Source organism: Ammodytes marinus (assembly GCF_949987685.1).
Source record: "Ammodytes marinus genome assembly, chromosome: 23".
In the NCBI taxonomy this organism is placed as follows: domain Eukaryota; kingdom Metazoa; phylum Chordata; class Actinopteri; order Uranoscopiformes; family Ammodytidae; genus Ammodytes; species Ammodytes marinus.
The window spans coordinates 1,171,233-1,198,979 of NC_137227.1; the positions used below are offsets into that span (position 1 = coordinate 1,171,233).

Here is a 27,747-nt window from a genome sequence, read left to right on the forward strand (position 1 = left end):
GACGGACGGATGGGTGGGGGGCACTGACGTTATTTTTTGGGAGAGAAAAGGCGCTCCTGTGCGTGCTCTAAAAAACGCCCCTCGGGCTTGCGGAACCAATTAAATCCCCCCTCTCTCTTTGCGTGCACGCCAACATGAACACCGACACCAACGCCGCTCGCCGAATTCGTGCTCGAACCGCTGAAATATCCCGAAACAACCTCCGCCTGTAGAAACGTTGTCACTGCAGCATACATTTACGACCGTTATTTATTTGTTTACTGAGGGGGGCGGTGGGGAGGGAGCTGGGGGTGCTCATTCCTCTGCTCGGTCTGTCAAAGCTCGCTGCTAACCCACCTATACAAACTGGGCTGGAGTGCAAATGGCAGGGAAGGAGGAGCAGCAGCGGATCACCGTAGTGCTGGACGCGCCGGCGGCTGTCGATGGGTCGCGAACGGGGAGAGCGGTGGCTCTTGCCCGCCTACTGCACTACGAATGTACCAATCTGCTCCAGCTATACGTGAGTTATCAACACGCTTTTTATGCTGCTAACCCTCATTCTGGTCAGGCGGTGGCGGTGGGACACACTCCACCCCCCCCCCTTTCTTATATGTCCATGCCCCCCCCCCCCAGTCCTTTACCCGTTACTTGGGGCTTGCAGTTGCTGTTAATGCGAGCACTGTTTTCGCAGCTAGCTACCTGTCGCAGTTGAATGAATGTTATGCTTGACTTTTACTGTAAGCATTCACTTGTGTATTTACTAATTGTAAATAGGATGCTGTGGTGCAGGGTGTAATCACACTAAAAGCCCACATTCACTCCCTCCCTCCCTCCATTTTTCCTGGGGGGGCCTAATGGATAGAGTGTATTGGATTTATTTTCCTCCCAGCCATGCTTCCATGCTTAACCTGTATTTCAGTAGGCTGCACCTTTTTAATTGATCAATAGAAACGACATGGCTGTCACTTACTGTTACATTAACAATTTATCTAATATAAAATCAAGGTGCATGGCCGGTCGCACCTTGTTCCGAGGTTCATTTTATGGTCATTCGAAGAAAAACATGTTTCCACATTAATTAAATTAAAATGAGTACTCAGGTGCTAGCAGTGTAAAAGGTGCAGTACAACACATCATTAGTATGCAACGTCTGATAAAATCTCTTTCCTTTCCTGGCCTTTTCAGAAAGAGAGGGAGACCTTCTTGCCAGACCACGCCCCAGACGGGCGCATGGTGTCCGTGTCCCCTGACTCAGAGGGGCCCAGTGTGGAGGAGCAGGTGCAGGCGCTGCACGCCGCTCTGCGCCAGTGTCTGGGCCTGATCCACTGTGTCATCTTGAAGGAAGAGGAGGAATGGGGAGAGCTGGAGGGCGACTATGAGAGCATGAGGAAGAACGTGCGTCTGCGCCTGGAGCACCTGCTCCACAGCACCAAAGATCTAGCAGAGACCGAGGACAAGACCCTGGAAGTCAGCCCGGACCACCGCTGTAATGAGGTACAGTATTTGGTTGTGGTTAGTTTTTTCTAAATGCCCCTGTTACACCATCATACATGTGGCCAACACTTCCTGTGTTTCTCCATTAAAAGTAGGGTCAGCGACTCTGGAGAAATTTGCTTAATATCAAAATCACCTTTTGTCAAAATCAGTGAATATCTTCTTGTGATGCACTACCTGTCCGTACTGCCTATGCACTGAAAAAATATCTGGTGTTAATACACCGCCTAGGCTCTGTAAACTGGTAGGTAAACAAAGGGTATGTAAACAAAGGGCCGATCGTAGCTAGCAACATGCCCCTTTAATGAGCCTAGGCTCTGTATTAACATTGGGTTTTTCCCCCAATGCAAACACAGTACTGACAGGTAGTGGATCAAGAAGAGATATTTACTCATCTTGACAAAGTGATTTTGACAAGCATTCTCCAGATTTGCTGACTCCACCTTTTACGTTTTTTAATTGTTTCCCCCCATCACATCCATCATCCCCAATAATCTTTATTTTAGACTTTAAACGTAGAACATTGACACTGGACTTGACATTTTTTACTTTTCTCAGGAGTACTGTTTTACTTTAGCTTACCCATCCACTAAACCCCTTTTTGTTTTATGTGTTTGGTTAAATTAAATGCCAGTGGATGTAAACTTGCACTCTTCTGCGCAGGAAACAGATGGCGGTGGGGGAGCTTTCGGGCTCAAAATGTGGACCTATCGAGTGCTGCTGGAGCTCGTCCACTGGGCCGACCATGCTGCGCAGACCCTTCATGTCTTACACACAGAGAGGGAAGGATCGGAGGAGATCTGACTCTCTTTGTTTCAATCCAACAGCATCTACGAATGAACTCACTCGACACTAACAGCCAGCTTTTTCCCTTTTGTGTGTCCCAAATTGAATAGCAAGCGGCGTGGAACATACCCTGTGAACACTAGAGGTTAGCAAATGTACTGCTCAACTAAAAACTCCCAGCTAAGCTCCTTTGAACAAAGCCCAGTAGACAGCTTTTCCCCGACGTTGGTATTTCCACAGAGGGTGCTAAAAGGACCTTTTGGTTGCAACAGTTGCTTTTTTCCTCTGACAAAGAAGTGCGTGCAGACTGTATAAAGGTTGGCTTTCTTGCTAAAGTGGCAGAGCTAGACCGTTTGAAAGTGTCTTTTATTTTGTATACCGTGTGTAATTTATTTTATTTAAGTGGATTTACCGTTTTTGATGACTAATTATCTGCTGTTCCTAACACTCCAAAATCTACTAACTGCTAGAATGTAGCCAAAAAATCCACGACTGATAAACTGTGACTTGCGTGCAGCTGAATCTGTAGCCATTGTACTATTTTTAGATAGGTCACTTTGCTTTTAATGTACCACCTTATTAACATATGTAATCCAAATAATTCCAAAGTTCATGTTTTTTCATGTATAGAGACATGAATGCTTGTGTTGTTGTATGCTTTGGCACAGTCTGTGATGACCAAGCGTCATGTTTGCTGCTCTGGTCGCCAAGTTCTCCTGATGTTCTACTTGAATGTGCTGCTACACTGTTCACACGTTTGAACTAGTCAGACCAGTTCTACTTTCATTTACTCAGACCCTCCTGTTGAATTTTTTTCTCTTTGTAAACCACTGTATGTGACTAACAGTTGACAGTAGGGTTGCAGTGTCTTCAGCCAAACACTCATCAAAATCCTCACTGTAGACTCACTGAGCGAATGAGCTGCTTCCAAACTTTCTGGAATGGTGAATTTCTTGGTGCAATGCTTTTCTTTTATCTCTGTGATGAATAACTGGATGTGCATTGAAGATTAAAACCCAATCTTAACCCTTTTCTCTAGTATATTATGTCTATTTTATTTCCTTTTTTTTTCTCTGACATTTTTAGATTTAGACAGGGTTGAATTGGTACACTTCCAATAAGGTCCTTCCAAGTGTGTCAGGCAGCCATTCTCCTAGGTTTGGGTTTTTTAATGGAGCATTTAAAAAGATAAATTAAAAAGTTATTTCCAGGAAACTTCCGAGAACTTAAGATAATTAAAGACAAATTAAGGTTTACTTAAAAAAAAACTTAATTACCAACTCTCATCTGCATTAGACAAACTGATATTTCAGTTCTCACGATGAGTTTCATTGAAATAACTTTTCAAGTCACACATTTTGGTTGCAGAACTTAGTATTTTCTCATTTCCATCATCACAGCCAAATGTCTAGCTATATGGTTGTGGGTTAAGCAACCTATCTGTATATAAAGAAGCGAAATTAAACTAGCTTCACCACATTGATGCATCAGTTGTCTGTATTCATGTTACAAAGGACTTTTCTCTTTATAGCCAACTTCAAGTGCTTAGGCATATATGTTGCTAATAAAAGGCTACTTGTGTACTTTTATTTCAGTAGAACTTATAAAGCCTACTAGGACTTTTTTGTAAATAAAATAAATATTTTTTTGTGGCAGACTAAACATCAGTTTGAAATAATGTTCATGAAAAGTGAACAAGCTGATAAAACCGTGTTTTTTTTATTTTATTAAGTGCAATCTAAAACAGGCCTATTTCATGTCAAAGTATGTGTTTGACTGCACATACACACGTGCATTTTAAAAGATATAACGCGCTATTGAATAGCCTAGGTTGAGATCTCTATATCTTCAATCAGTGCATCTCTAGGGTGGAGGTCTTTCCTCCTGAGGTGAGTGCACCCCATTTTGCCATTGGAACCCCCAAAGGATGTTGTGCACATGCGCGTTGAGCAATCTACCGGAGCGCGAGAGGTAGGGAAGGGAGTCCTAATGGCGGAGACTGTACGGTCGCCTTTTGACTACCGGGAACCACCAACCCTCGACAGCGACGGGGATGGGAGCAAACCGCCGCTGCCGCGGGGGTGAGTGAGCACGGTCGGCCTTCGTTTGGCTTGTTTTCACCGGGGGATTTGTGGGGCAAAAAATTGCAAGAGTTCGAAACGCACGCGCAGCGACCGTGCACGTTTGTTTAGTTAACGTCTGAAGCCTTTATTCGCGTGCATGATTTCAGCGTTATATCGCAGAAAAACGGAGCAAGGGAAGCGACTTTTGTTTGGTCTTTGGTTACAGCTATTGTGTCCTGGTGGTTGCTTCTTCCCTGTTCCCGCCATAGCTCGAGTTAAATCACCAGCCCTTTATTTTTGATATTCTGACGGGAGACACAGCGTTAGCTGCAGGAAGCTAACAGGCTAGCCGTGGTTTAGCATTAATGCTAGCATTCACCCAGCAGCAATCATCAGCCATATAACAAGTGGTCCAGTGGTCTTCCTTCTTGTCCATTAATTCCTGTCATGTCTGATTTCCTCGAATGCAGATTCCGGAACATTATAGTCATCAAAACACCTAGCATCATTGTGCTGTTTACACTACTGGACTGCTGCTCAGCTGGTGCACATCATGACTGACTCGTGGCTGGTTTTAGCTTTGAGTAAACAAAGTTGCTGACCATGGAAAAACAATGCATCCATACAGTTGAGTGTAACCGGGCTTAGTGAATTAGAAACGCTCTGCTGGGTTATATAATCATCATGTAAGTGCATTAATACAGCCCGACCTGATTGGATAAAGGGGTGGGGCCATTTGCCAGTATTACAATTAAAAAATCTGAATGACAACCCAGATAGCGGGCTTTCTTCCACGCTAGCTACATGTTTACATGATGTAGATCAGTGCTGTATATCAATGCTGCATTAATGTGGTCCTGAGATATATTCTTTATTAAATGGCCAAGTTAATCAGGTGTTGATGATGGTCAGGCTGCTGTCCAATGAACTCAATTTAAATAGGCTTTGATGAACTGATACCTGTGAGTAGAAGACCTCACTTGTGAAAAAAAGCTACAAAATACTACTATTGTGCTAAGGATGTTTTTATTTTATGTTTTTACAGTCGTGTTTGTGGGAGAAAAAGGAAGGGGACACCTGTGAAGGTGTGTGACCGAGCATATGTAACAGAAGATGAGGAGGAGGAGAGCATGTCGGAGCACAGCTACAGCCCTGGTATATATTAAAAAAAACACACACAGTTTGCCAACCGCTGTTTGTGTTTCCTTCCTCTGTGGTGCTTATGAAAAACAAGTGTACCGTGATTTAATTAGCAGTGTATTAACGTAAAGACAGCCAATGTCTATCTTTCAAACATAAGGCCTGTGGTTTGTGTTGAAACACTTAAGATGTGTTAGATTGAATCAGTCCACTCTGTCCCAGGTGATAGCCAGTATCCAGAGGGTGTTGAAGACGGCCTCCCTCCCCCTGGCAGTCCCTACTACCTTCAGGATCCCACTCAGCTTTGGTAAGGAGGACACTGGTCATGGGAACAGTGCTAAGAGGCTTTTTGATTTCAGGCTGGGGATCCACACTGTTAATGTCGCCGTATGTTTTCCAGTGTGCCAGAGTTGGGGGAGGAGGGAGCGAGTGGTGTTCGGGGTCCTGTGCTCTTCCATCCGCCTCCCAACTGTCGGATTCGAGAAGTCCACTGTGGGACCCAGGTGCGGTTGGTTGTCATAGCGATCCGAGACATTTCCAAAGGGGAGGAGATCACGGTGGACTACAGTCTGACGGACTGGGGCGAGAATGCGATGGTAAGCTTTAACTTATCGCTGGAGCCGGGGATTCCTCTCAATCTGCTACCTGTCTGTACTGTGTGACAAAAAATCTTGTGTTGATACACAGCCTAGGCCCTTTACATGGGTGTGTTAACAAAGGGGGCCACTATAGCTAGCAACATGCCCGTATACAGTGACTAGGCCCCCCCCAGTGCGCACACACAGTACAGACAGATAGCAGATCGTCAGGAGATATTCACTCATTTTGAATGGTTACCCGTATTGAGTGTAAAAGGAAAGTTTAAAGGATAAGGCTTATGTTATTTGTTGACTTTAACTGTAATATACACAGTGTGCTAAAAATTTAGGCAAGTTGTATTTTTGAGGATTAATTTGATTATTGAACAACTACAGTGCTCTCGGTCAATCCAAAATGTTAAAGAACCTAAACCTGAATGTTTACAAAAGTAAAAGTGAGGTTTTGTCTTTTTTTTTTTTTTTTAAGATTTTTTTTTGGCATTTTTATGCTTTATTGATAGTGTACAGACAGAGTTGAAATGGGGCAGAGAGGGGAGTGACATGCAGAGAACGACCGCGGGCTGGAATCGAACCCGGGTCCGCTGCTGGCCGAGGCCCATGGGGGGGACGCCCTACCAACTGAGCTAAGGGCGCCCCGGGTTTTGTCTTTCTTACAAGAATATATATATATATGTTTTGCTATTATTAGGCAACTATTAGTATGCAGAATTATTCTGCAACTAAATAAAAAAACAAAAAATTTCCCATCTCACTTGTTTATTTTCATCTGTTAAAGTGAGAATAATAAAACAACTCAAAATTTACAAATAAAAATTTCCGACATGTCAACAAAAAATAAATCAGTGACCAATATAGCCACCCTTCTTTTCAATAACTGTCACAAGCCTTCCATTCATGGAGTCTGTCAGTTTCTTGATCTGTTGACGATCAACTTTTTGTGCAGCAGCAACCACAGCCTCCCAGACACTGTTCCGAGAGGTGTACTGATTCCCTTCACTGTAAATATTCCGTTTAAGCAGGGCCCACAGGCTCTCGGAAATTTTTATTTGTAAATTTTGAGTTGTTTTATTATTCTCACTTTAACAGATGAAAATAAACAAGTGAGATGGCAAAATTTGTTTTTTTATTTAGTTGCAGAATAATTCTGCATACTAATAGTTGCCTAATAATAGCAAAACATATATATATTCTCGTAAGAAAGACAAAAGCTCACTTTTACTTTCGTAAACATTCAGGTTTAGGTTCTTTAACATTTTGGATTGACCGAGAGCACTGTAGTTGTTCAATAATAAAATTAATCCTCAAAAATACAACTTTCCTAAAAATTTTGCACACAGTGTACTCAGACCAGCCCGTCTGGCACCATCAACCATGCCATGTTCAAAGTCACTTAAACCCTCTTTCTTCCCCATTCTGTTGCTTGGTTTGAACTTCAATAAGTTGTCCTGTCCAGGGCTACATGCCTAAATGCATTGAGTTGCTGTCATGTGATTCGCTGAAAGTTATGTGTTAGCAAGAAATGTAACCACTGTACCTAATAAAGTGGCCGGTGAGTGTATATCACCATTTCAGCTTTAAAGGTCCTGTCTGTAACTGTGTGTGTGCAAAAGAAAAAAGAAAAATGGTGTCAATACACAGCCCTGGCTCTGTAAACTGGTATGTTAACAACAAGGGACTCCCAGAGTAGCTACAACATGCATGTTTACGGAGCCTAGGCTGTTTTAACACCGGATTATCTTTTCAGCACACACACAGTACAGACAGGTAGCAGATCATGAGGAGATATTCACAAATTTGACAAAGTGTTGTTGACAACACACATTCTCCAGAATTACTGACTCCACCTTTTTAATTGTAATAAGAATGTAGCTCTTGATTTAAAAAAAGCTACAAATTGAGTTAACGTGGTTGCTATCTTAATTAAGCAGGAGGAAGATACCGGCCCCCATCCGCTGTCCCTCTCTGTCTCTGATTACCTCACCCCGTCCTGGTCGCTGTCCCCCTCCTCCTCCCCCCTCTCTCACTCTGAGCCCAGCGACTCGGACCGCGAGGAGGAGGAGGAGGAGGAGGACGACGATGATGATGATGACGACGACGATGAAGAGGAGGACATGGAGGAGATGAGGGGCCGCTTGCTCCGCCGCCGCAAGAAGCGCAAGCTGCCTGCCACCGTGATCCCCTCCAAGAAGAAGAGCAGCGTGCCCACCTCCTCCAGAGGGCCTGGACGCCCATGCTCCTCCTCCTTCACCCGCCCGGCCTCTGTCTCGCCCGCCGCCAGGTCCCAGTCCCAACCCCCCACCACCAACATCAACAACAACATCAACATCAACATCGGCGGCTCCAGCTCGGCCACGGTGGTGAGCCGGCGGCAGCACTGTCCGTACTGCGGCCGCCACTATCGCTCGCTGGCACGCCATCTGGAGAAGCACCACGCCAGCCAGCCGGAGGTCCGAGCAGCCATGGAGCTGGCGCAGCTGCACCCGCACGGCTCCTTGAACGGCAACGCAAACGCCTCGCACCCGAGTCACTCTTCGTCGTCCTCTACCTCCGCTCCTCACAGTCATTCCTTCGCCGTGCCCGGGGCCTCGGCCTCCAGCCCGGCCCCGCCCCCTCTATTCTCCAGGGAATCGCCGGCCACGCGCTCCAGCACTGGCGCAGTCTCCTTCTCCCTGTCGCTCTCTCCACCGCTCTCTTCAACGCAGCAGCCCGCATCCATCAAGAAGGGGCCAAGCTTAGCACCGCCCGCCGCAAAACGCCTTGCTAACCCCATGATCGCCCGGGTCAAGAGTCCCTCGCCACCGGCCCCGTCTACGCCCAGGAGGGGTCGCAGGATGAAGAAGGAAAAGCTGGAAGAGCAGCACAAGGTGGTAGAGGAGCTGGCTCCTCCTCCCACTCCAGAGCCGGACATAGACCCAGAGGATGACCTGGAGCTGAGCGCAGAAGACGACGCACCAGAGGAGAAGAATGGAGACATTTTAAGGTGTGGTTGGAATATAGTCTTTTTTTCTCTTCACACTGTAGTCTTATTGTGAGGGAATTTTGGGTCTTTAGTTGTAATATTAATGGGAAAGATTGAGAGGTCATATATGCCTATCTTGTGTGTCTGTCTCTCAGACTCTAGGTCAGCCTTGGAGCCTGTTAGGAGACACTTAGGTCAGTTGTATAGATAAAGTCTCATCTCCTTAGACTCCAGAATGTTATGGTTCACTGTGTTCAGCTCTGAACCAAAACATTGGTACGCTTGGTGCCCAAGCCGGGGAGGTGGTAGAGATAGCGCGAGGTTAAAACACAGCTCTCAGCATGAGTTCGTCAGAATTGAAGTGCAAGTCACGAGAGTTGCAGTCCGGTTCTCCTTGGCCAAGTCTGTAATAAATATTGCTTCATAATTCATCCAAGTCTCCTGAAATATTCTTCCACCTGAGTTGACCTCCAACCTTAAACAGAACTTCCATCACACTTATTACCAATTAGTAGGGCACAAGTGATGAATTTCAAAATGGGATCAAATTGATTCCTCAAGGACCACTTGAATACTCACTTACCGAGATCTATTTTTAGAAAACATCCGACTGCAGGTTCTTAATGCACAGCAATATAACCTACCCTATGCTTATAGTAAAGCAGATTAACTCACAAATGAATAACAATTGTGCACTTTTTGAGAAAAGCATGACATTTCTACCATGGTAATTACATGCCATAAGTTTGATTTTCAGATGTGGAGAGAAGTCAGATTTTACCTTTGCGGACAGTGAGAGGCAAATCCAAGATGGCCGATATTCCGCTGGGTATAATGTTCAAACCATGCAATGTAATTAAACATTTTAAGGTGTCCTTTTCAACTAGAGTGGATATGCCATTTAATTGGATATAATTTGGTCAATTCTTACCTTGACGTTCCAGCTCCTCCTCTTTCCACTCCAGTGTTAATCCAATAACCACAACGACAGTTGATCGAGTTTAGACTTTTACTGAACGTTAGCATATCACATGCACAACCATGGCCGACGCCATTATTCACAGTCAGAGAACAGCCACCACGCTTGCCGCGCACGCGCAGTAGATAACATGCAACTTAACAGCCAGCCCCTCCCCTTTCATCTCCTGCTCCTCCCATTTCATCTGAACACCTCCCCTATCCTTTATAGCCCCTATCCTTCCGTTGCATCACCTCCCCTTTCCTCTCCAACTCCTCCCCTTTCCCACAAACTCCTCTCCAGGCTTAGGGTTTCCTTTCCAGTCCTTCCCCTTTCCGCTACAGCCCTCCTCTTTCTTCTTAAGCCCTTCCCCTTTCAGCGCCTCCCATTTCATCAGAATACCCTCCCCTTTCACACATATACCCTCCCATTTCCTCTCCAGCTCCTTCCCTTTCCCATCCAGTCCCTCCCCTTTCCCCTCCAGCCGCTCCAGGGCTGTACGCTTATTTTTTTTAGGTGGTAGCACTGGTGCTAGCAAGCAAAGAAAAACAGTAGCACAAAAATAAATTCGGTAGCACACAAATTATGATCAAAAACTTAACCTTAACCCTTGCATTTCGCTTTTATTTCCTTTGAGCATGTCATCTTGGTCTCATTTGAGATTCTCAATGAATAATATATCCTAGTGTGTGCAGTAATAATTGTAGAAAAATGAATAGGGGTGCACTGATTGCCATTTAGACAAAATAATCTAACCTGCCAATTGCAATTTTTTGCTGATTCAGAATTATTTCTCCCCATACAGCTATAAAAATTATATCTATATATGTTTGTATATACATATAGGGGAGAGTGGCCTAAGTTGTGCAACTTTTCACTCAAAGTGACTTTAAAGTAAGGCCTTGACAGTAAAGTCTCCAACTCAAATATATACATACAGGTCCTTCTCATATAATTAGCATATTGTGATAAAGTTCAATATTTTCTGTAATGTACTGATAAACATTAGACTTTCATATATTTTAGATTCATTACACACAACTGAAGTAGTTCAAGCCTTTTATTGTTTTAATATTGATGATTTTGGCAAAAAAGTAAAGAAAAACCAAAAATCCCTATCTCAAAAAATTAGCATATTTCATCCGACCAATAAAAGAAAAGTGTTTTTAATACAAAAAAGTCAACCATCAAATAATTATGTTCAGTTATGCACTCAATACTTGGTCGGGAATCCTTTCGCAGAAATGACTGCTTCATGCGGCGTGGCATGGAGGCAATCAGCCTGTGGCACTGCTGAGGTGTTATGGAGGCCCAGGATGCTTCGATAGCGGCCTTAAGCTCATCCACAGTGTTGGGTCTGGTGTCTCTCATCTTCCTCTTCACAATATCCCACAGATTCTCTATGGGGTTCAGGTCAGGAGAGTTGGCAGGCCAATTGAGCACAGTAATACCATGGTCAGTAAACCATTTACCAGTGGTTTTGGCACTGTGAGCAGGTGCCAGGTCTTGTTGAAAAATGAAATCTTCATCTCCATAAAGCTTTTCAGCAGATGGAAGCATGAAGTGCTCCAAAATCTCCTGATAGCTAGCTGCATTGACCCTGCCTTTGATAAAACACAGTGGACCAACACCAGCAGCTGACATGGCACCCCAGACCATCACTGACTGTGGGTACTTGACACTGGACTTCAGGCATTTTGGCATTTCCTTCTCCCCAGTCTTCCTCCAGACTCTGGCACCTTGATTTCCGAATGACATGCAAAATTAGCTTTCATTCGAAAAAAGTACTTTGGACCACTGAGCAACAGTCCAGTGCTGCTTCTCTGTAGCCCAGGTCAGGCGCTTCTGCCGCTGTTTCTGGTTCAAAAGTGGCTTGACCTGGGGAATGTGGCACCTGTAGCCCATTTCCTGCACACGCCTGTGCACGGTGGCTCTGGATGTTTCTACTCCAGACTCAGTCCACTGCTTCCGCAGGTCCCCCAAGGTCTGGAATCGGCCCTTCTCCACAATCCTCCTCAGGGTCCGGTCACCTCTTCTGGTTGTGCAGCGTTTTCTGCCACACTTTTTCCTTCCCACAGACTTCCCACTGAGGTGCCTTGATACAGCACTCTGGGAACAGCCTATTCGCTCAGAAATTTCTTTCTGTGTCTTACCCTCTTGCTTGAGGGTGTCAATGATGGCCTTCTGGACAGCAGTCAGGTCGGCAGTCTTACCCATGATTGCGGTTTTGAGTAATGAACCAGGCTGGGAGTTTTTAAAAGCCTCAGGAATCTTTTGCAGGTGTTTAGAGTTAATTAGTTGATTCAGATGATTAGGTTAAGAGCTTGTTTAGAGTACCTTTTCATGATATGCTAATTTTTTGAGATAGGAATTTGGGGTTTTCATGAGCTGTATGCCAAAATCATCAGTATTAAAACAACAAAAGACCTGAAATATTTCAGTTGGTGTGCAATGAATCTAAAATATATGAAAGTTGTCTTGTTGCACAACTTGTCCCCGGTGTGGTGTAAGTTGTGCGGTTGGAGAGAATACCATGGGGTAAATTGTGCCATTGCTATATATCTCATAAACTGTAATGCAAGACAAATCCATTAGACAATCACTTATTTAAGGTGTATTTAAAGTAAATAGTTGACAAAGATTGAAGGACAATTTTCTTAAACAAGGCCTAGCAGATCTAATGGTTTTACCTGCAAAGCTCACAATGACAAAGTCACCATCATCATCTTTCTGAACTCTCATCAGTGGTGTCGTTAAGTGGAATTGAGATGTCACTCTCTTCTGAGCTACTGTAGACAATCACTTTCTTTTGGTGACCAGCGTATACAGCCATGCCACTGGCACAACTCTCAGAAATGTACTTTGCACTAGTTGCTCCGTGCTTGTGGAACCACCTGCCACCTGACAAATGTGATTCCCCTACATTTCTGCCTTTTAAATCAAGGCTCAAAACCCATATGTACACCCTGGTGTTTCCTCCCCATTAACTATCTTACCTCTGCACTACTATCTGTGTTTATGTGGATGTGAATGAATGAATTTATTTGTCATTGCACCGTTACCGGGCAACAAAACTACTTTCCAGTTCACACTCCACCAAGAAACATACAAAGACAGTGACAATAACATGGGTGGACAGGAGATAGTGTAACTGTAGGGTCAGCAATGTTTCGCGCCCCTATTTCTTAGAAGGAAAAGGAGAACAACAGGGGAAGATAGGTCAAAAAAATGCAAATCTCGAACTATGTTCCTTATGGGAGCGCAGTTCGTGATCAGTGAATGTATGGGCTTTACGTCTTTTATTTTGGTTATTGTTATTTTACCTTCATTGTTTACCTACTGAATGCACTATGTACAGCACTTTGGACAGTGCAAACTGTCATAAATGTGCTTTTATAAATACATTTTTTTATTTACTTACTTACTTATAACTCACCTAAGCCCTTTGGCACAAATCACCCCAATCCCAGAAATTTGGATAATAAGCATGATGCAGCAATTTAGGGCTGACATCGTGCTAACTGTATAGACTCAAAATGTAGCATACCAAAGCACTAAAACATGTGTAAAATGTTTTCAAACTTGTCTATAAGTGTTCAGACACAATAATCAAAAAACCTTGATCATGGAAATTTTACTTTGAAAGGCAAAAAAAAGTTTTTTGAGCTTAAATGTGCTTATATCTTATTCCTTGTGTCTCCCATCTTTACAGGATGAGTCAAATGGATGGCTCTTCTTAAATATGTGGTCACATTTCCAATTTCTTCCACGGTTTTCTAGAAACAAGGGGTGGCACAACTTCCAAAATGCACAACTTAGGCCACTCTCCCCTACTTATTATATTAATAATAATATTTTTTTTTAGAAAATGTCCTTCTGTTAATTAAAACCAAACTTTAAAACATTAAACATTAGGGGTGTAACGATACACGTATTTGTACCGTACCGTGACGGTACTGGCACGTATTTGGTGTTACAGAGGTGGACCGCGGTCCGTTCGTGGCGTACATAGCGTTAATATATGGCGAATGTACAGGCTTGTTTTGCGGTGTGGAACTTAAAACTTGTAGTCGGAGTTCCCCCCGGACCATTTAGCCTCCGGCTCGCTCGCACATGCGCAGTAGCAGCCAGCGATTTAGAGTCTTATGTCCATGGTGAGCACAGATGAGGGTGCAGTGTTGCTAACTTAGCGACTTTTGAGACTCCTCTGGCAGCTTTTTTTCAAAAAAGCGACTAGCGACAAATCTAGCTACTTTTTCTGGTGTTATTGGTGACTTTTGGAGACTCTGTCGCTAAAGCATGTATCGCTCTTTACTTCTAAACGGGCAGCGGCTGCCTCCGAGGCCCCTCCCCCGCATGGACATATAAGCCTCGTTCGACTTGGAGCCGTCTTGCTCAGACCTGCGCAACTATGACGCGCGTCTTGCTGAGCGCACAACAAAAATGCTGCATAAATGCTGTGTGCTCAGCAAGACGAGCGTCATAATTGCGCAGGTCTTAGCAAGACGGAGACATCTCAAACGAGGCCATAAGCTCCCCCGTCCCAGAGCACTGACACACTTGCGCAGCAGCCCCTCCCAGCTGCGGTCAGAGCAGGAGATACACACCTCTCCGCTCAAGTGTTCCGTTTGCATCCCTACTAGCAGTTGTAGTAGGCTACCCCTCCTTTCTTTTACAGTCTATGAGTAGTGCAAATAAAAATGTTATACAGTGCTATCAAACAGAGAGCGAGCTGCATGGCGAAAGTCAACAGGAAACCGGAGCTCGCAGGCGCACCCCTGTCATTCAAATCCCGTTTGAGGGATAACTTCGGATTCCAGTAGAATTATGAAAACAGTGATAAACGTGTGGAACAATGTCGGCACACAGGTTATTGTTTCACCGCGATCGCCTATGTATGTATGGACATATAATGGGAGCCAACACGTCGAACATGTATACACATTTGAAAAGGCACCATCCAGGTCACTGTTACTGTGAAGAAAATCGAGCTTTGCAAACCCAGACAGTATTTGATTTTTTATACTGAAAATACATAAGCTGTCATTTAATTGATGCTGCAGTTGCACTTTTATTTGATAATTGTTATATTTATAAGAGCACTTCAGAGCTTAAGAGAGCTGCAGTAATATATATATTTTTTAAAGTCAACAATACCCTTAAAGAAGACATACCCTTTTTTTACATACCAGCTTACAGAGCCTGCTGAGCATTAACACTGGCTTTTTTTTCCACTGCAATTTTAGTTCATGCTGCACCTTCAGTAGTATTTAATAAGTATTTTATTTATTGTTACATACTGTCAGCTAGTTACTGACAGGTAAAGCTGTTCATTCTCCCTTAACTATGAACCGTACCGTACTGTACCGTACCGTGACTTCAAAACCGAGGTACGTACCGAACCGTGACTTTAGTGTACCGTTACACCCCTATTAAACATAGCCTATTAAATAAATTAGTATACATATTGGTACAATTTAGGATAAATTATATAGGTTGTTAATTTGTTGGGAGTAGTTCTTCCGTGGCTTATTTCAAACTTTGTTTAAATAGACTACTGTTGACTGCTCTTTGCAGCTGAATGAGTTGCCTTTCAAGCTAGAGCACTGCAGGGCTGAGAAGCGCTAACTTCCTGTTCTTACCAGCTTCAAAATAAAAGTCAACTCACGTTTGGCTAGTAACAGGCTTTTAATGTGAAGGCGCACAGGAAGAGTTCTGTTTGCACACGCGCTAACTTAACTGTTATTACCGTTGGTGAAGTTTATTAGACCCTAGAATCGCCACACAAGCACAGATCCCGAGCACACATCTTTCACCAGCCAAAGTGGAGGGTAGACTCAATAACTTACTCGCCTAAGACTACATTTACCCGCATTTGGAGAGTGTTAATGTAGAGCCGTCTAAGCAGTGTTGTGCAGCGCTCCTCTTGGTCTCAAAGCAGCTTCTGCTCATTAGCAACCCGTCGCACTAGTGCGAGTGGACTTGTATTCATCATCGCACGTCATCAATTTCAGTAGCAAATGCGAGCAAAACTGTCGCACTGTACAGCCCTGCCCTCCCCTTTCCCATCCAGTTCCCCCCTTTCCCCTCCTCTTTCCTCCCCAACCCCTCCCCTTTCTTCTCCAGCTCCTCCCCTTTTCCCTCCTTTTCCCTATCCAACCCCTCCCCTTTCCTCTACTGCCCCTCCTCTTTCCAATCAAGAGTCCAGACCCTCCTCTTTCCCCTCCAGCTCCTCCCCTTTCACACCCTGTTTCTTTTCTCCCCTCCCCTTTCCCTCCAGCCCCTCCTCTTTCCTCTATAGACCCTCCCATTTCCCTTACTGTCCCTCCGCTTTCCTATCCAGCTCCTCCCCTTCCCCTCCAGCCCCTCCTCTTTCTTCTCTAGCCCCTCCTCTTCCCCTCCTGTCCCTCCGCTTTCCTCACCAGCCCCTCCCCTTTCCCCTCCAGTTCCTTTCTGCCCCTCCTTTTTCCTATCCAGACCCTCATCTTTCCTATCCAGACTAGGGTTGCTGAAAATTCCCGGAATTGACCCTTTTCATATCCAGGCCGAGTTTATTAGGTCGAGTGGTTTATTAGGCACGTTATAGCCTCATATGCGCCGGGCAGACTGGATGCTAGCTCTAGAATGAACTAAGGGCATTAAAAGAAAAGTCATCTAAAGGCCTTTTCAGACGGGAGGAGACATTCTGTCTGTGCACTCGCATGGACCGGTTGACATAGGAGTCCGCAAGGAAACGCCGTGCGGTAACCGTGGAAACAACTTTTGTTTACAACCGTGTATCGCTCCTGTTAAATATCTACTCATATTGTTAACATTTGTTTAGTTAATAAGTGGATTAGTTATTTAGTTTGGTTTGGTTTAAATGTCTACTTTGTGAATTAGGTCTAGGTTTCACTTTAGTGTTTGGTGGAAGGAACGGGGCGAACAGCTATGCTCCAGCGGTTGCATCTCATTAGATTTCTATTCATGTACACTATAAGAGAAAGCAGCAAAACAACTGTCTGTTTTATGTTCATACAATCTTGACTTCAATACAGAAGCATGGTGAATATCACCATTTCATTGAGGAGAGAAAAGTAAAGTGTGTGTGTGTGTGTGTGTGTGTGTGTGTGTGTGTGTGTGTGTGTGTGTGTGTGTGTGTGTGTGTGTGTGTGTGTGTGTGTGTGTGTGTGTGTGTGTGTGTGTGTGTGTGTGTGTGTGTGTGTGTGTGTGTGTGTGTGTGTGTGTGTGTGTGTGTGTGTGTGTGTGTGTGTGTGGGGGGGTGTGTGTGTGTGTGGGGGGGTGTGTGGGTGTGGGACAGACATGACAGTTTGGTAGTGCGGCCGCTTGTCGCTCCGTCTGTAGAACGGCGGTGCATTTCTCTCTCTCCACTCGCATGTCATTGAAAATGTATTACCAGACACGTCAAAAGCCTCCCGTCTGAACAGGCCATGATGGCGAGAGTATATTTTATTAGTAAATGCCACTATTAATGAAAAAATATCCCATCCAAAAGAAGAAGAAAAAAAAACGGGAAGACAGGATCCCGTCGTCACTTCCCTGTACTCCCGTGCTGATCAATTTCCTCCCTGTACTCCCGTGCTGATCAATTTCCCGGGATTCCCGAAATCCCGGATCCCGTTCAGCAACCCTAATCAAGACCCTCCCCTTTCCTCTCCAGCTCCTCCTCTTTCTCCTCCAGCTCCTCTCCTTTTCCCATCCTATTTCTTCTCTAGCCCCTCCCATTTCCCTTCCTTTTTCCTATCCAACCCCTCCCATTCTTCTCCAGCCCCTCCCCTTTCCTCACAGACCCTCCTTTCTTCTCTAGCTCCTCCTCTTTCCTCTCCAGCTCCCCCTCTTTCCCCTCCAGCCCTTCCACTTTCCCTGCAAGCTCCTCCAATTTCCCCTCTGGCCAGAAAAATTATGATGGTGACTTTGTCATTGTGAGCTTTGCAGGTAAAACCACCTAGATCTGCTAGGCCTTGTTTAAGAAAATTTACCTTCAGTCTTTGTAAAATATTTACTTTATTTACTTTAAATAAACCTTAAATAAGTAATTGTCTTATGGATTTCTCTTGCATTACAGTTTACGAGATATATATCAATGGCACAATTTACCCCATGGTATTCTTTCCAAAGGCACAACTTACACCGCACCGGGGGCAAGTTGTGCCACAAGACAACTTTTTTTCCGAAAGCTATATTTCTTAAACAGTTTATTCCAGATCCACTTACTTTTTCCACTCTGAAACTACCATAACAACGCATATTGTAACAGTTAGAATCCTGAAAGCTAGCCACACATTCCAGAACTAATGTCGGACTAGTAAAAGAATGATGGGGTTTGGTCAATTAAGCAAAGCTAATTTTCTAAACATTTGAAAGTAACTCTGAACAAAACCAAATACAACATATCATAATTCAAAAGGTTTTAATAAGATTCAAATGAAAGATAGAACCAGTTAGATTAGAACACTGTCTGGTGGTCAGAACACAGGACCCTTAGATCCAGCTTGTGTCTGGGGGTCAAAGCATAGGAAAATCAGAACCAGCAAGAACAGCCTGGTACTCAGAACACAGGAGAAGACCCAACTGGATTATAACATCAGCCTGTCATACTCTACAACTAGGCCACTTCTACATTCCAGCCCTGAAGGTTACAGGGAAAGATGAGAAGGTGCTCTTTCCGTGTGGTTGCCCCAGGTCGTCTTCCTGGTGTATTTCCTTGGCATGATGGCTTTTCTACAATGTGTATGACATTAAAAATAAAACATATGTTATGTAATATTACATTAAAATATGTTTAAGAATCAACTTAACTTGTGCCTCACAATATGAGAAAAAACTACCTCTCTTAGCATTTCAGGCTAATCTTTAGCTAATATCATCACATGGTTTTTATATGTTGGTAGTTCATCAACACGTATGATAAAAGTTTTTCTACATGAATACATTTGCTTTGGCACAACAGTTGATTAAGTTGACAGCAAGAAAATTTACTTTTACATACAAAATACCTATTTTGGTGGAAAAAAACATGCTTACCACTGCACCATGAGGTCCTCTCTTTCAGGGCCATGGGGAAATAAGAGGGGCTTGAAAACATATATCTCACATGACAAAATGTTTTCCGTTGCCTAGATACAGGGGGTGGCTCACATTACCCGATGCCTCAGATTCCCCCGTTCTCCCCTACATATTTGATTAGGAGACATAACTGTCAAGGCCTCACTTTAAAATCACTTTGAGTAAAAAGTGGCACATCTCACCCCACTCTCCCCTACTAACCATGGTAGAAATGTCATGCTTTTCTCAAAAAGTGCACAATTCTTGTGCTAATCCGCTGTACTATTAATACTTATATTACAAAACAAAAGTCAATCAAACAGTATTATTTCAATATATAAAAACTCAACAAAACAGCAGAACTAGTCAGACCGCAGAGCCTAATGCTCAGTCTGTGGCTCATTATTCCTGAAACATTGTACTAAATCAGAGGCAGCATCTCTGGAGTAAGCATCCCTGTTATTAGCTTGGATTACAGCTGCGTTTTGCAGCGCCAGAAACAGCTGACACATTCCCTCTTTATTCACATAAGCTAAGTTGACTCAGTGTAGCCTACTAATAGCCCTATGTGAGCTTAACTTTGCTTGGCATATTTTAAACTCGACCCACTCGATCCACAAACCACTTCCCGACCTCGCTGCACTGAGCTGTAGCTGACGGAGGGCAACATTTTTTAAAGTTTCGTTTTAGCTTCAGGTAGCATTACCGTGGTTTCACAGAGCCGTTGACTGCAGCAGAGATAGATAAGTGCTTCTGTTGCTTGAGCCTCTGGCTGTCCAAACGGGCATTGAGATCGGAATAACATGTTGGGCTGCTGGTGCACAGATGTTTGAAATAAAAGTACACATGAGAAAATAAAAGAAACCTTGAACTTGTTTACTGATCAAATTAATTTAGAACGAAGACAAGTCAAGGAATCGATCACTCATGCGTCAAGCCCATCCCTACAAATGAGATATTCATTGGTGATGTTTTGGGTTTTGGCGTAGCTTTGTGACTTCAACAGCTATTTAAGAAATGTTTACCTGTGTCTCTCTCTCTGTCTTTGATTTCAAATAGCCACAGACATCACATGTCCCCGCTGCTGTCTTCCCTTTCGTGTTTGGTCCTGTACCTGCGCCGGCAGCAGCACGCCTCTTTCCTCTCTTTATCGCGCTCTCCTCACTCTGCCGAGGCCTGGCGCCTGCTCTGCCACTCCAGCCTGTCCCTGCTCATCCTCTACAACCGCCAGCGGGAATGCGAGGTTGCAAAGCTCACTGTCCAGGACTACCGCAACCGCAACACGCCCCAGGCCAGCCCCGGCAACATACCCCCCTCTGGCATGGAAGCCCTGCTGTCCCCCTTTGAACGCAACGTCCTCCGTCACCTCCCGCGGGCTGGCGTTTTGGGCAAGCGCGGTCGCACCCAGCCGCTCATTCTCCCGCCACACTGTGAGTCCTGTCTGGACCTACTCGTTCAAACCAGCCCCAATGTGGGTGTGGACCCGGACAGTCCTTACGTCTTCTCCCGGCCGTATCACTCCCCCGCCACACCGCTCAGGGGCACGGACCTCCTGAGAAACCAGGCACGGGCCAGTGGGGCTAAGAACGCCGGAGCGCTCACAGCCAAGCGTGTGCGACGGCAGGTGGCAATACTTACTCAACTGCTTCTATTAGAGGAGGGAGACAGCCAGGCCGTAGCTACCAAACGGCTGGAGGAATTCATGGAGCGAGAGTACCACGTGACCCAGAACTGTTCCACTATCGTACGGGATCCCACACTGATGGGCCGCGTGGGTCGTGTTGTTCTTTACGGAGAGAAGGAGGGCGTGCTTTTCCGCGGGATGAGCCTGCAGCACATCTGCCTTGAGTTGGATGGTAAGGAGTGACATCATTCAGTGCATGTTATGCTTTTAAGAAACTTTTTAAGCATCTCTTTTTAATGATGCAAAGTGAAACTATTAATATGTATTGGAACAAGCAAGGAATGCCTGCCTCTTAAATTGCCGATAACAATGTTCAATAATCCATAGGTCTAATTGAAAATTGCTTTACTTCACGTAGGTAATAGTATAATATTTATGTCAAGGTAGGGCTGTACGGTATGGTCTAAAATGTATATTGCAGTATAATTTGAAGCATAGACGGTAACGGTATTATATCACGGTATATTAATTTATCTTTAAATGAATGCTTGTGAAGGAGTAAAACATTTGCTATTACTGTAGGCCTATTATCTTGTACTAATAGGACATCTTACATTGCTTGTAAAATAAATACAATTTATGTAAACAAATTGAGCACCGTAACAGCATAGAATAAATTGTCTAAATTGTTCAAGTTGTTTTTGACTAATTAAACACCAAAAAGTGTTACACTTGCCCCCGGTCTACCCTACAGAGGGATTTAAACAACCTTTATTGTGCAATCTGCAATGTTCTGGTTTGTTGATGGGTAGGGGAGGGGGTCAATATGTTTTTATATGTGTATGAAAATTACTCTATATATTAAGTTTGATTTGACTATGACTCACTGGGAATGCTGATGCTTTAGTGGCTGCCTTTTCTTTTACAATTGGTTGCTGGTTCTATCATCTCTTAACTTTCCTTTCAGTTTAGGCTCCTTGTGTGGTGTTTTATTTTTTATAAAAACTCGTGGACATGAAAACCACACGCGCACAGAACAGCTTCCGCGTGCGGACAAACTTCATCGCGAGGGCGCATTTCTCAGTGAAGAGTGTTCAACACTCGCTGACGTCTGAGTTTGACAGACTGATCGCTCTTTATGTCATGACTAGGGCTGGCCCGAATGCCATTTTTCAGGCTTCGAATATTCGTTGGTTTTTCCGAGCGAATATTTGGATATTCGTTCCAGAAAAACACACCATCAAACCAACATTGATAATGCCAATGGTCTCACTGAAACCGAGTGTGTGAGCCGAGACGGCAAGCTGCGTAGTTTGTTGATGCTTTAATAACTTTCGAACGGTAGTAAAGTCGGAGTTCCTTACTTTTTCCCCGTGGAGGCGAACAGCTGTTTTTACGTTCCAAATCAGCTGTCCTCTGCGCCATCGTAACCCGTACAGGAGCTTATCAATTCATCCAGGAACGTGCATCTTTTTGGCGATCTATAAATCCATACAAAGATCCAATATTGATAGTCTTTTGTGTCCATATTATATCCATTATTGACCGCCTATTCCCATGATGCAAGCAAGTCACGGTTGATGATGGGCAATAGCAGCGCTGAATGTAAACAAACAGCTGAGCTAAGCTAACGTTAGCATTACATTACGCCAAGCATTACCTTTCCTTCCGAAATCGCGCTAATGTTGCGGTAGCCTACAGACTTATTAGGAACACAATCTATTCTTCCTCCATCTCTCTCTCCTTCCTGCGCTTGGTGCCGCTTTTAGTTTGCCTCGCTCTGGTAACATCACATAGCCTACTACAGCTGATATCACCGGTTGCGCTTTGAAAGGGCAGCGGCCAACTAGGTCAAAGTTCAAATAATTCGATAATATATTTTAAATGAACGTCTAATTTGTGTTTTACAATTGTTTTATAACTTGTGTATCCAAATATTATTTGCTGACAAAATATACTGCAGTTTGAGCTACCTTTTTTTTTTTAAAGTTTTAGAGAATGTTTCTGAAATAGAAGTCATGACTGGTTCAAAACTGTTTAAAATAAACCACAACTATCTGCGTTACTGGATACTCCAGGGGCCGGTTTCCCGATAACGTCATCTCTTAGCGAGCTACGAAGACTCCTACGTTATGACTTACCAAAGTTGTTTACCTCTGTAGTCGTGGTTCCCGAACGGTCTCTTAGGAGAAACACTCCATACGTCGTACGTACACTGCTGAAATCGATTGCTCAGAGTTCGATTTTCCATGTCCTGCTTATTTCATGCGAAGCTGCATGACAAGTCTTTGCGAATAAAAGATTACTAGAAATCCTTCTAAGCCGAAACATTTATTTAACACCTCTTGCTTTATAATCTCAGTATCTTTAAGAACAATAATCACGTTTCGTGGTGGGTCAGTAAGGAAACTGAAAGTAGAATATCGCCAATGGCCTATATCAATAAAAACAGACGGCCCAAACAGCGTCCAAATGAGCTAAAATCCTAAATACAATAAACAGTAACATGGCACACTTATTTTAAGGTAAGCTTTAATTGATTATTCATTAATTTTTTCACACGTTTACATGTTTTGAGGCGGAGAATCCGACGCACACTGCGGAGCTGTCGGCTGAGCCGGCTCAGCTGACAGCTCCGCAGTGTGTGGAACACAGTGCGATGGTTCTAGTGTTAACCTTCGTCGAACGTATTACCATAGCCTATAGGCCTACTGATTTAAAAAAGGTAGCCTAGGCTATAGAAAAATATAGAAACAGCGGAGGAGATTAAGATTGTTTCCAGAAATTATTTTCTTCATGAATGACTTGTGGCAGTTCCATGCGCAACAGGGATGTCACTCGTGTCCGTTTTACGCATGGTGCTTACGGAAGGAAATGTGGGGGTCTGTGGTCTGTAGTAGCCAAGCCTATCTCTGGCGATGCCACAGCGATCGCAGGGACTTCACTTGTCATTAAACTTATAAATCTGACTGTATTTCATATCAAAGGGACACAGCGATGATTGTATTAAATATCAAACTGATAAAAACGATCCGACTGTAGGCTGTAGTGTATCACGTAGCCTATAAAGTAGCCTATTTTCATATTGACGGACATCGCATCCAATCAGTTAATGCTGATTGTCAAGTCAGTTAGATGACTATGTAGGCTACTTATAGTTTGAACACTTTGTGAATCAGAGTGAATGGTATTCTGCTAAAATATATAGCTTACTTTAAATGTGAAATGTACGCTATATACAGTTATCGTTTTTAACAGTTTGTTATTTAATACAGTCATCGCTGTGTCCATTTGATATGAAATACAGTCAGATTTATTAGTTAAATGACACAAATGAGAGCTGAAACATCCCTACGGTAGAGCTAAGAAGGCTCTGCGGGCGCTCCAGACCAACCTTACCAACGTAGGACGTACGAAAGAGATTCGTAGCAAAGAACATTTCGGGAAACAGGCGAAATGCTAAGTAGGAACTCTACGTAGGGGTTACGAATGACGTAGCGTTAAGAAGGCTCTACGAAGGCTTTGGGAAACCGGCCCCTGGGCGATGTGGGGAAATACTTTGGCAATGTTTTGCTTGTGTGATTTTGGTAAATTGACCCTTGAGGAACCTTATTAGGGTTAATGTCCTGGTTAATTCTTGGCACCGAGCAGTGATTTCCTGGAGTCTGGTTGTCATTTAGAGACAACTTTCACATTGTGTGAACCTTTTTAAATGATCAAGAAATATTTTGAGTTGGGCTAGCTGTTAACAGTTAGTATTCTAAACTGTCTCAATCACTGTTATATGTTATTCATTTGATTGGGGTTACCTAACCCTAGATTTGCTCTCTCTCCCACAGTAATGTCTGGCAACTCAGCAGACTCCTTCTCAGAAGATTCGGAGGCAGAGGAAGAAAAGGAGGAAGTGAAGGAGAAAGCTGAGGTGTTGGTAAAGAAGAAAGGTCCAGGGCGACCGCCCCGTAAGAAGAGGGCAGCCCTTGCTTCTCCAGTCAGCCCATCCATAGCTAACGTTCATAAGAGGAGATGTATTCCACCCAAATCAGGTAACCATCTTTCAATATCACTATATTCCTGGGCTTAGCGCCTCCAAGGACGATTGTGAGTCGTTTAAAGAAATCTCTGAAATGAGTCTGTGGTGCCAGTACATACAGTCCCCTCCATAAGTATCGGAACAGTGAGGCCAATTCCTTTATTTTTGCTGTAGACTGGAAACATTTGGGTTTGACACCAAAATATGAATATGAGACAATAGATCAACATTTCAGCTTTAATTTCCAGGTATTTACATCTGGATCTGATACACAACTGAGAAGATAGCATTATTTGTAAAGGAACACCACATTTGTAGGAGAGCAAAAGTATTGGAACAGATAGACTTAAAATAAATGTAAATGAATACGACCTAATATTTTGTTGCAAATCCTTCACTTGCAATAACTGCATCAAGCCTGTGACCTATTGACATCACAAAACTTTTGCATTCTTCTTTTGTAAAGCATTTCCAGGCTTTCACCGCAGCCTCATTCAGTTGCTGTTTGTTTACTCTCTTCAGTCTCCTCTTTAGCAGGTAACATGCCTGCTCTATAGGGTTTAAGTCTGGAGATTGACTTGGCCAGTCTAAAACCTTCCATTTCTTGACCCTGATTAACTCCTTTGTTGTTTTTGCAGTGTGTTTTGGGTCATTATCTTGCTGCATTATGAAGGATCTTCCAATCAGTTTGGTTGCATCTTTCTTAAATTGGCAGAAAAAATGTTTGTGTAAACTTCTGAGTTCATTTAGTGTTGCCATCATGTGTTACATCATCAATGAAGATTAATTAGCCCAGCCGAGAATAATTCATGCAAGCCCAAGCCATGACATTGCCTCCACCGTGTTTTACAGATGAGCTTTTATGTTTGGGACCATGAGCAGATCCTTTCTTTCTCCAAACTTTAGCCTTTCCATCACTTTGGTAAAGGTGCATCTTGACAACAACACAGTAACACATGATGGCAACAGCAAAATTAACTCAGAAGTCTACAGAAACATTATGTCTGCCAATTTAAAGAACGATGCAACCAAACTGATTGGAAGATCCTTCATCATGCAGCAAGATAATGATCCGAAAAAACTGCAAAAACAACAAAGGAGTTCATCAGGGGCAAGCAATGGAAAGTTTCAGACTGGCCAAGTCAATCTCCAGACTTAAATCCTATAGAGCATGCATTGTACCTGCTAAAGAGGAGACCAAAGGGTGTAACCCCCCAAAACAAACAGCAACTGAATGAGGCTGCGGTGAAAGCCTGGAAAAGCATCACAAAAGAAGAATGCAAAAGTTTTGTGATGTCAATGGGTCACAGGCTTGATGCAGTTATTGCAAGCGAAGGATTTGCAACAAAATATTAAGTCTTATTCACTTTAATTTATTTTAAGTCTATCTGTTCCAATACTCTTGCTCTCCTAAAAATGTGGTGTTCCTTTACAAACAATGTTATCTTCTCAGTTGTGTATCAGATCCAGATGTAAATACCTGGAAATAAAAGCTTAAATGTTGATCTATTGTCTCATATTCATATTTTGGTGTCAAACCCAAATGTTTCCAGTCTACAGCAAAAATAAAGGAATTAGCCTCACTGTTCCGATACTTATGGAGGGGACTGTACAACTAACTGTAGTTTGGTTTGGCTGTGCAAGGCTAATGACTATAACTTCCTAAGCTTCAGTCACAACCTTCTGGTCGCTCCCGTTTGATTCTACGCTTTCACTTTCCTAGGGAAGCGCGGCGTGCTGAAGCGTCCCTGGTCGGAGGCGGAACGCGTAGCAGTGGAGACCCACCTAAAGAGGAACCTTGTTGAGCTGCGAGTCCCCGCCAAGGCGGACTGCGAGCGCTGCCTGGAACTCTGCCCTCTGCTGGTGAGCAACCAGCGAGACTGGAGGTCCATCAAGTTCTACGTCCACAACCGCATCCAGCTGCTCAAGAAGCAGGGGAGGAGGGAGAGCGCGGCCACACTCTGCTAGGAGGATCAACGCTGACTTAGCATGGGGACACCAAACCATAATGTACAAAACCAACAGCAATCACTATGAGGAGAAACAGTCTTTTGTCACGGTGGAGTGCAGCTCCTCTTTCTCTTCTCCTTTTCATGGGCGCAGTACCTGAAGTTAGCCCGCCATGCCCTGTTTCATCACCTTGGTAGATTGTGGGTTTCCCCAGTAAAGGATCATTCACTCAGTGTTTGGGGATGCCCCAGTGTCTGTTTTCAAGATGTATTTTTAAGTGGTTGGTCGAGATGTTCCTAAAACTGTGTTTATAATTCAGACATAGTGAATGCATTTTTTTTTTTAAGATTATTAAAAACAGATAGATGTCGGTGAACAGTGGTAGGAGATATGCAACAAGGGTCTCTGCAGTGATACCAATCAAGGATGTTGCAGTAAGAGCTTTAGACCACTGGGTTAGTTACATCAAACGGTCCTTGGTCTAGCCATTGCTTATCATAAAGGCTGATGACCAAACATGAATGTGAGGAGAAACCAATGGTTCTGAAAAATACACAGACAGACTCCATGTCTTCTTGACCAAGACATGTTTGAACTTGTATAGTTTGTGTTTGATATTGACTTTTGCCCCCAAAGTGACAAGCGTATTAGAAAGCATTCATCGAACCATGATGCACCTGTGAAGGGGTTCTATCATACCCCTTATGTCATCATCGTTCAGACTATTATGTGTATCAAGGCACGCCTACTTGAACTATTGTATTTCAGAATAAAAAACTAAAACTTTATTACATATGGTCTTATTCACAATGTAAATACCTCCTTATCTATGAGAAGTATACAGTAGTGATGACAAACTTAGGACTGTGTTATGTTGTGTATATACTGTAAATTCTATCTGTACTTATTAAAGCGTATGACATTTTGCTGTGTTTTCATAAACTGGATTGTAAAGTGAGTTTTACATTGTGGACACAGAGTGAGAAGACGAACATGGAAATAAAAGCATACAGGATTCCAAATTGATTGAGTTTATTCAAAGGATCACACTCATAAAATACACACAATATAGAAATACTGTAACTTTTCACAATTCTAACTGAAAAGACATTTGGATACA

The 27,747-nt window shown here is 43.6% G+C and overlaps 2 protein-coding genes across 3 annotated transcripts; both read left to right on the forward strand.

The window, feature by feature from the left end:
• Nucleotides 1-361: 361 nt before the first annotated feature.
• Nucleotides 362-3,147, forward strand: LOC307269423 (uncharacterized protein; the record flags this gene model as incomplete). The annotated part of the gene is made up of 3 exons (XM_080052391.1): nt 362-499; nt 1,165-1,473; nt 2,137-3,147. The coding sequence occupies 3 exons, from the start codon at nt 362-364 to the stop codon at nt 2,275-2,277; spliced, it is 588 nt and encodes a 195-aa protein (XP_079908517.1). The 3' UTR covers nt 2,278-3,147.
• A 1,073-nt stretch (nt 3,148-4,220) lies between these two features.
• On the forward strand, nt 4,221-26,651 carry LOC307269276 (uncharacterized protein). 2 transcript variants are annotated; one of them, XM_080052199.1, is made up of 8 exons: nt 4,221-4,340; nt 5,368-5,477; nt 5,685-5,769; nt 5,863-6,058; nt 7,987-9,041; nt 20,083-20,879; nt 24,487-24,690; nt 26,401-26,651. In XM_080052199.1, exons 1-8 carry the CDS (start codon nt 4,249-4,251, stop codon nt 26,643-26,645), a joined length of 2,784 nt encoding a protein of 927 aa, XP_079908325.1. In that variant the 5' UTR covers nt 4,221-4,248; the 3' UTR covers nt 26,646-26,651. The 2 variants fall into 2 exon arrangements, with proteins under 2 accessions (XP_079908325.1, XP_079908326.1); XM_080052200.1 differs by having other exon boundaries at nt 20,089-20,879.
• The last annotated feature ends 1,096 nt before the right edge of the window (nt 26,652-27,747 follow it).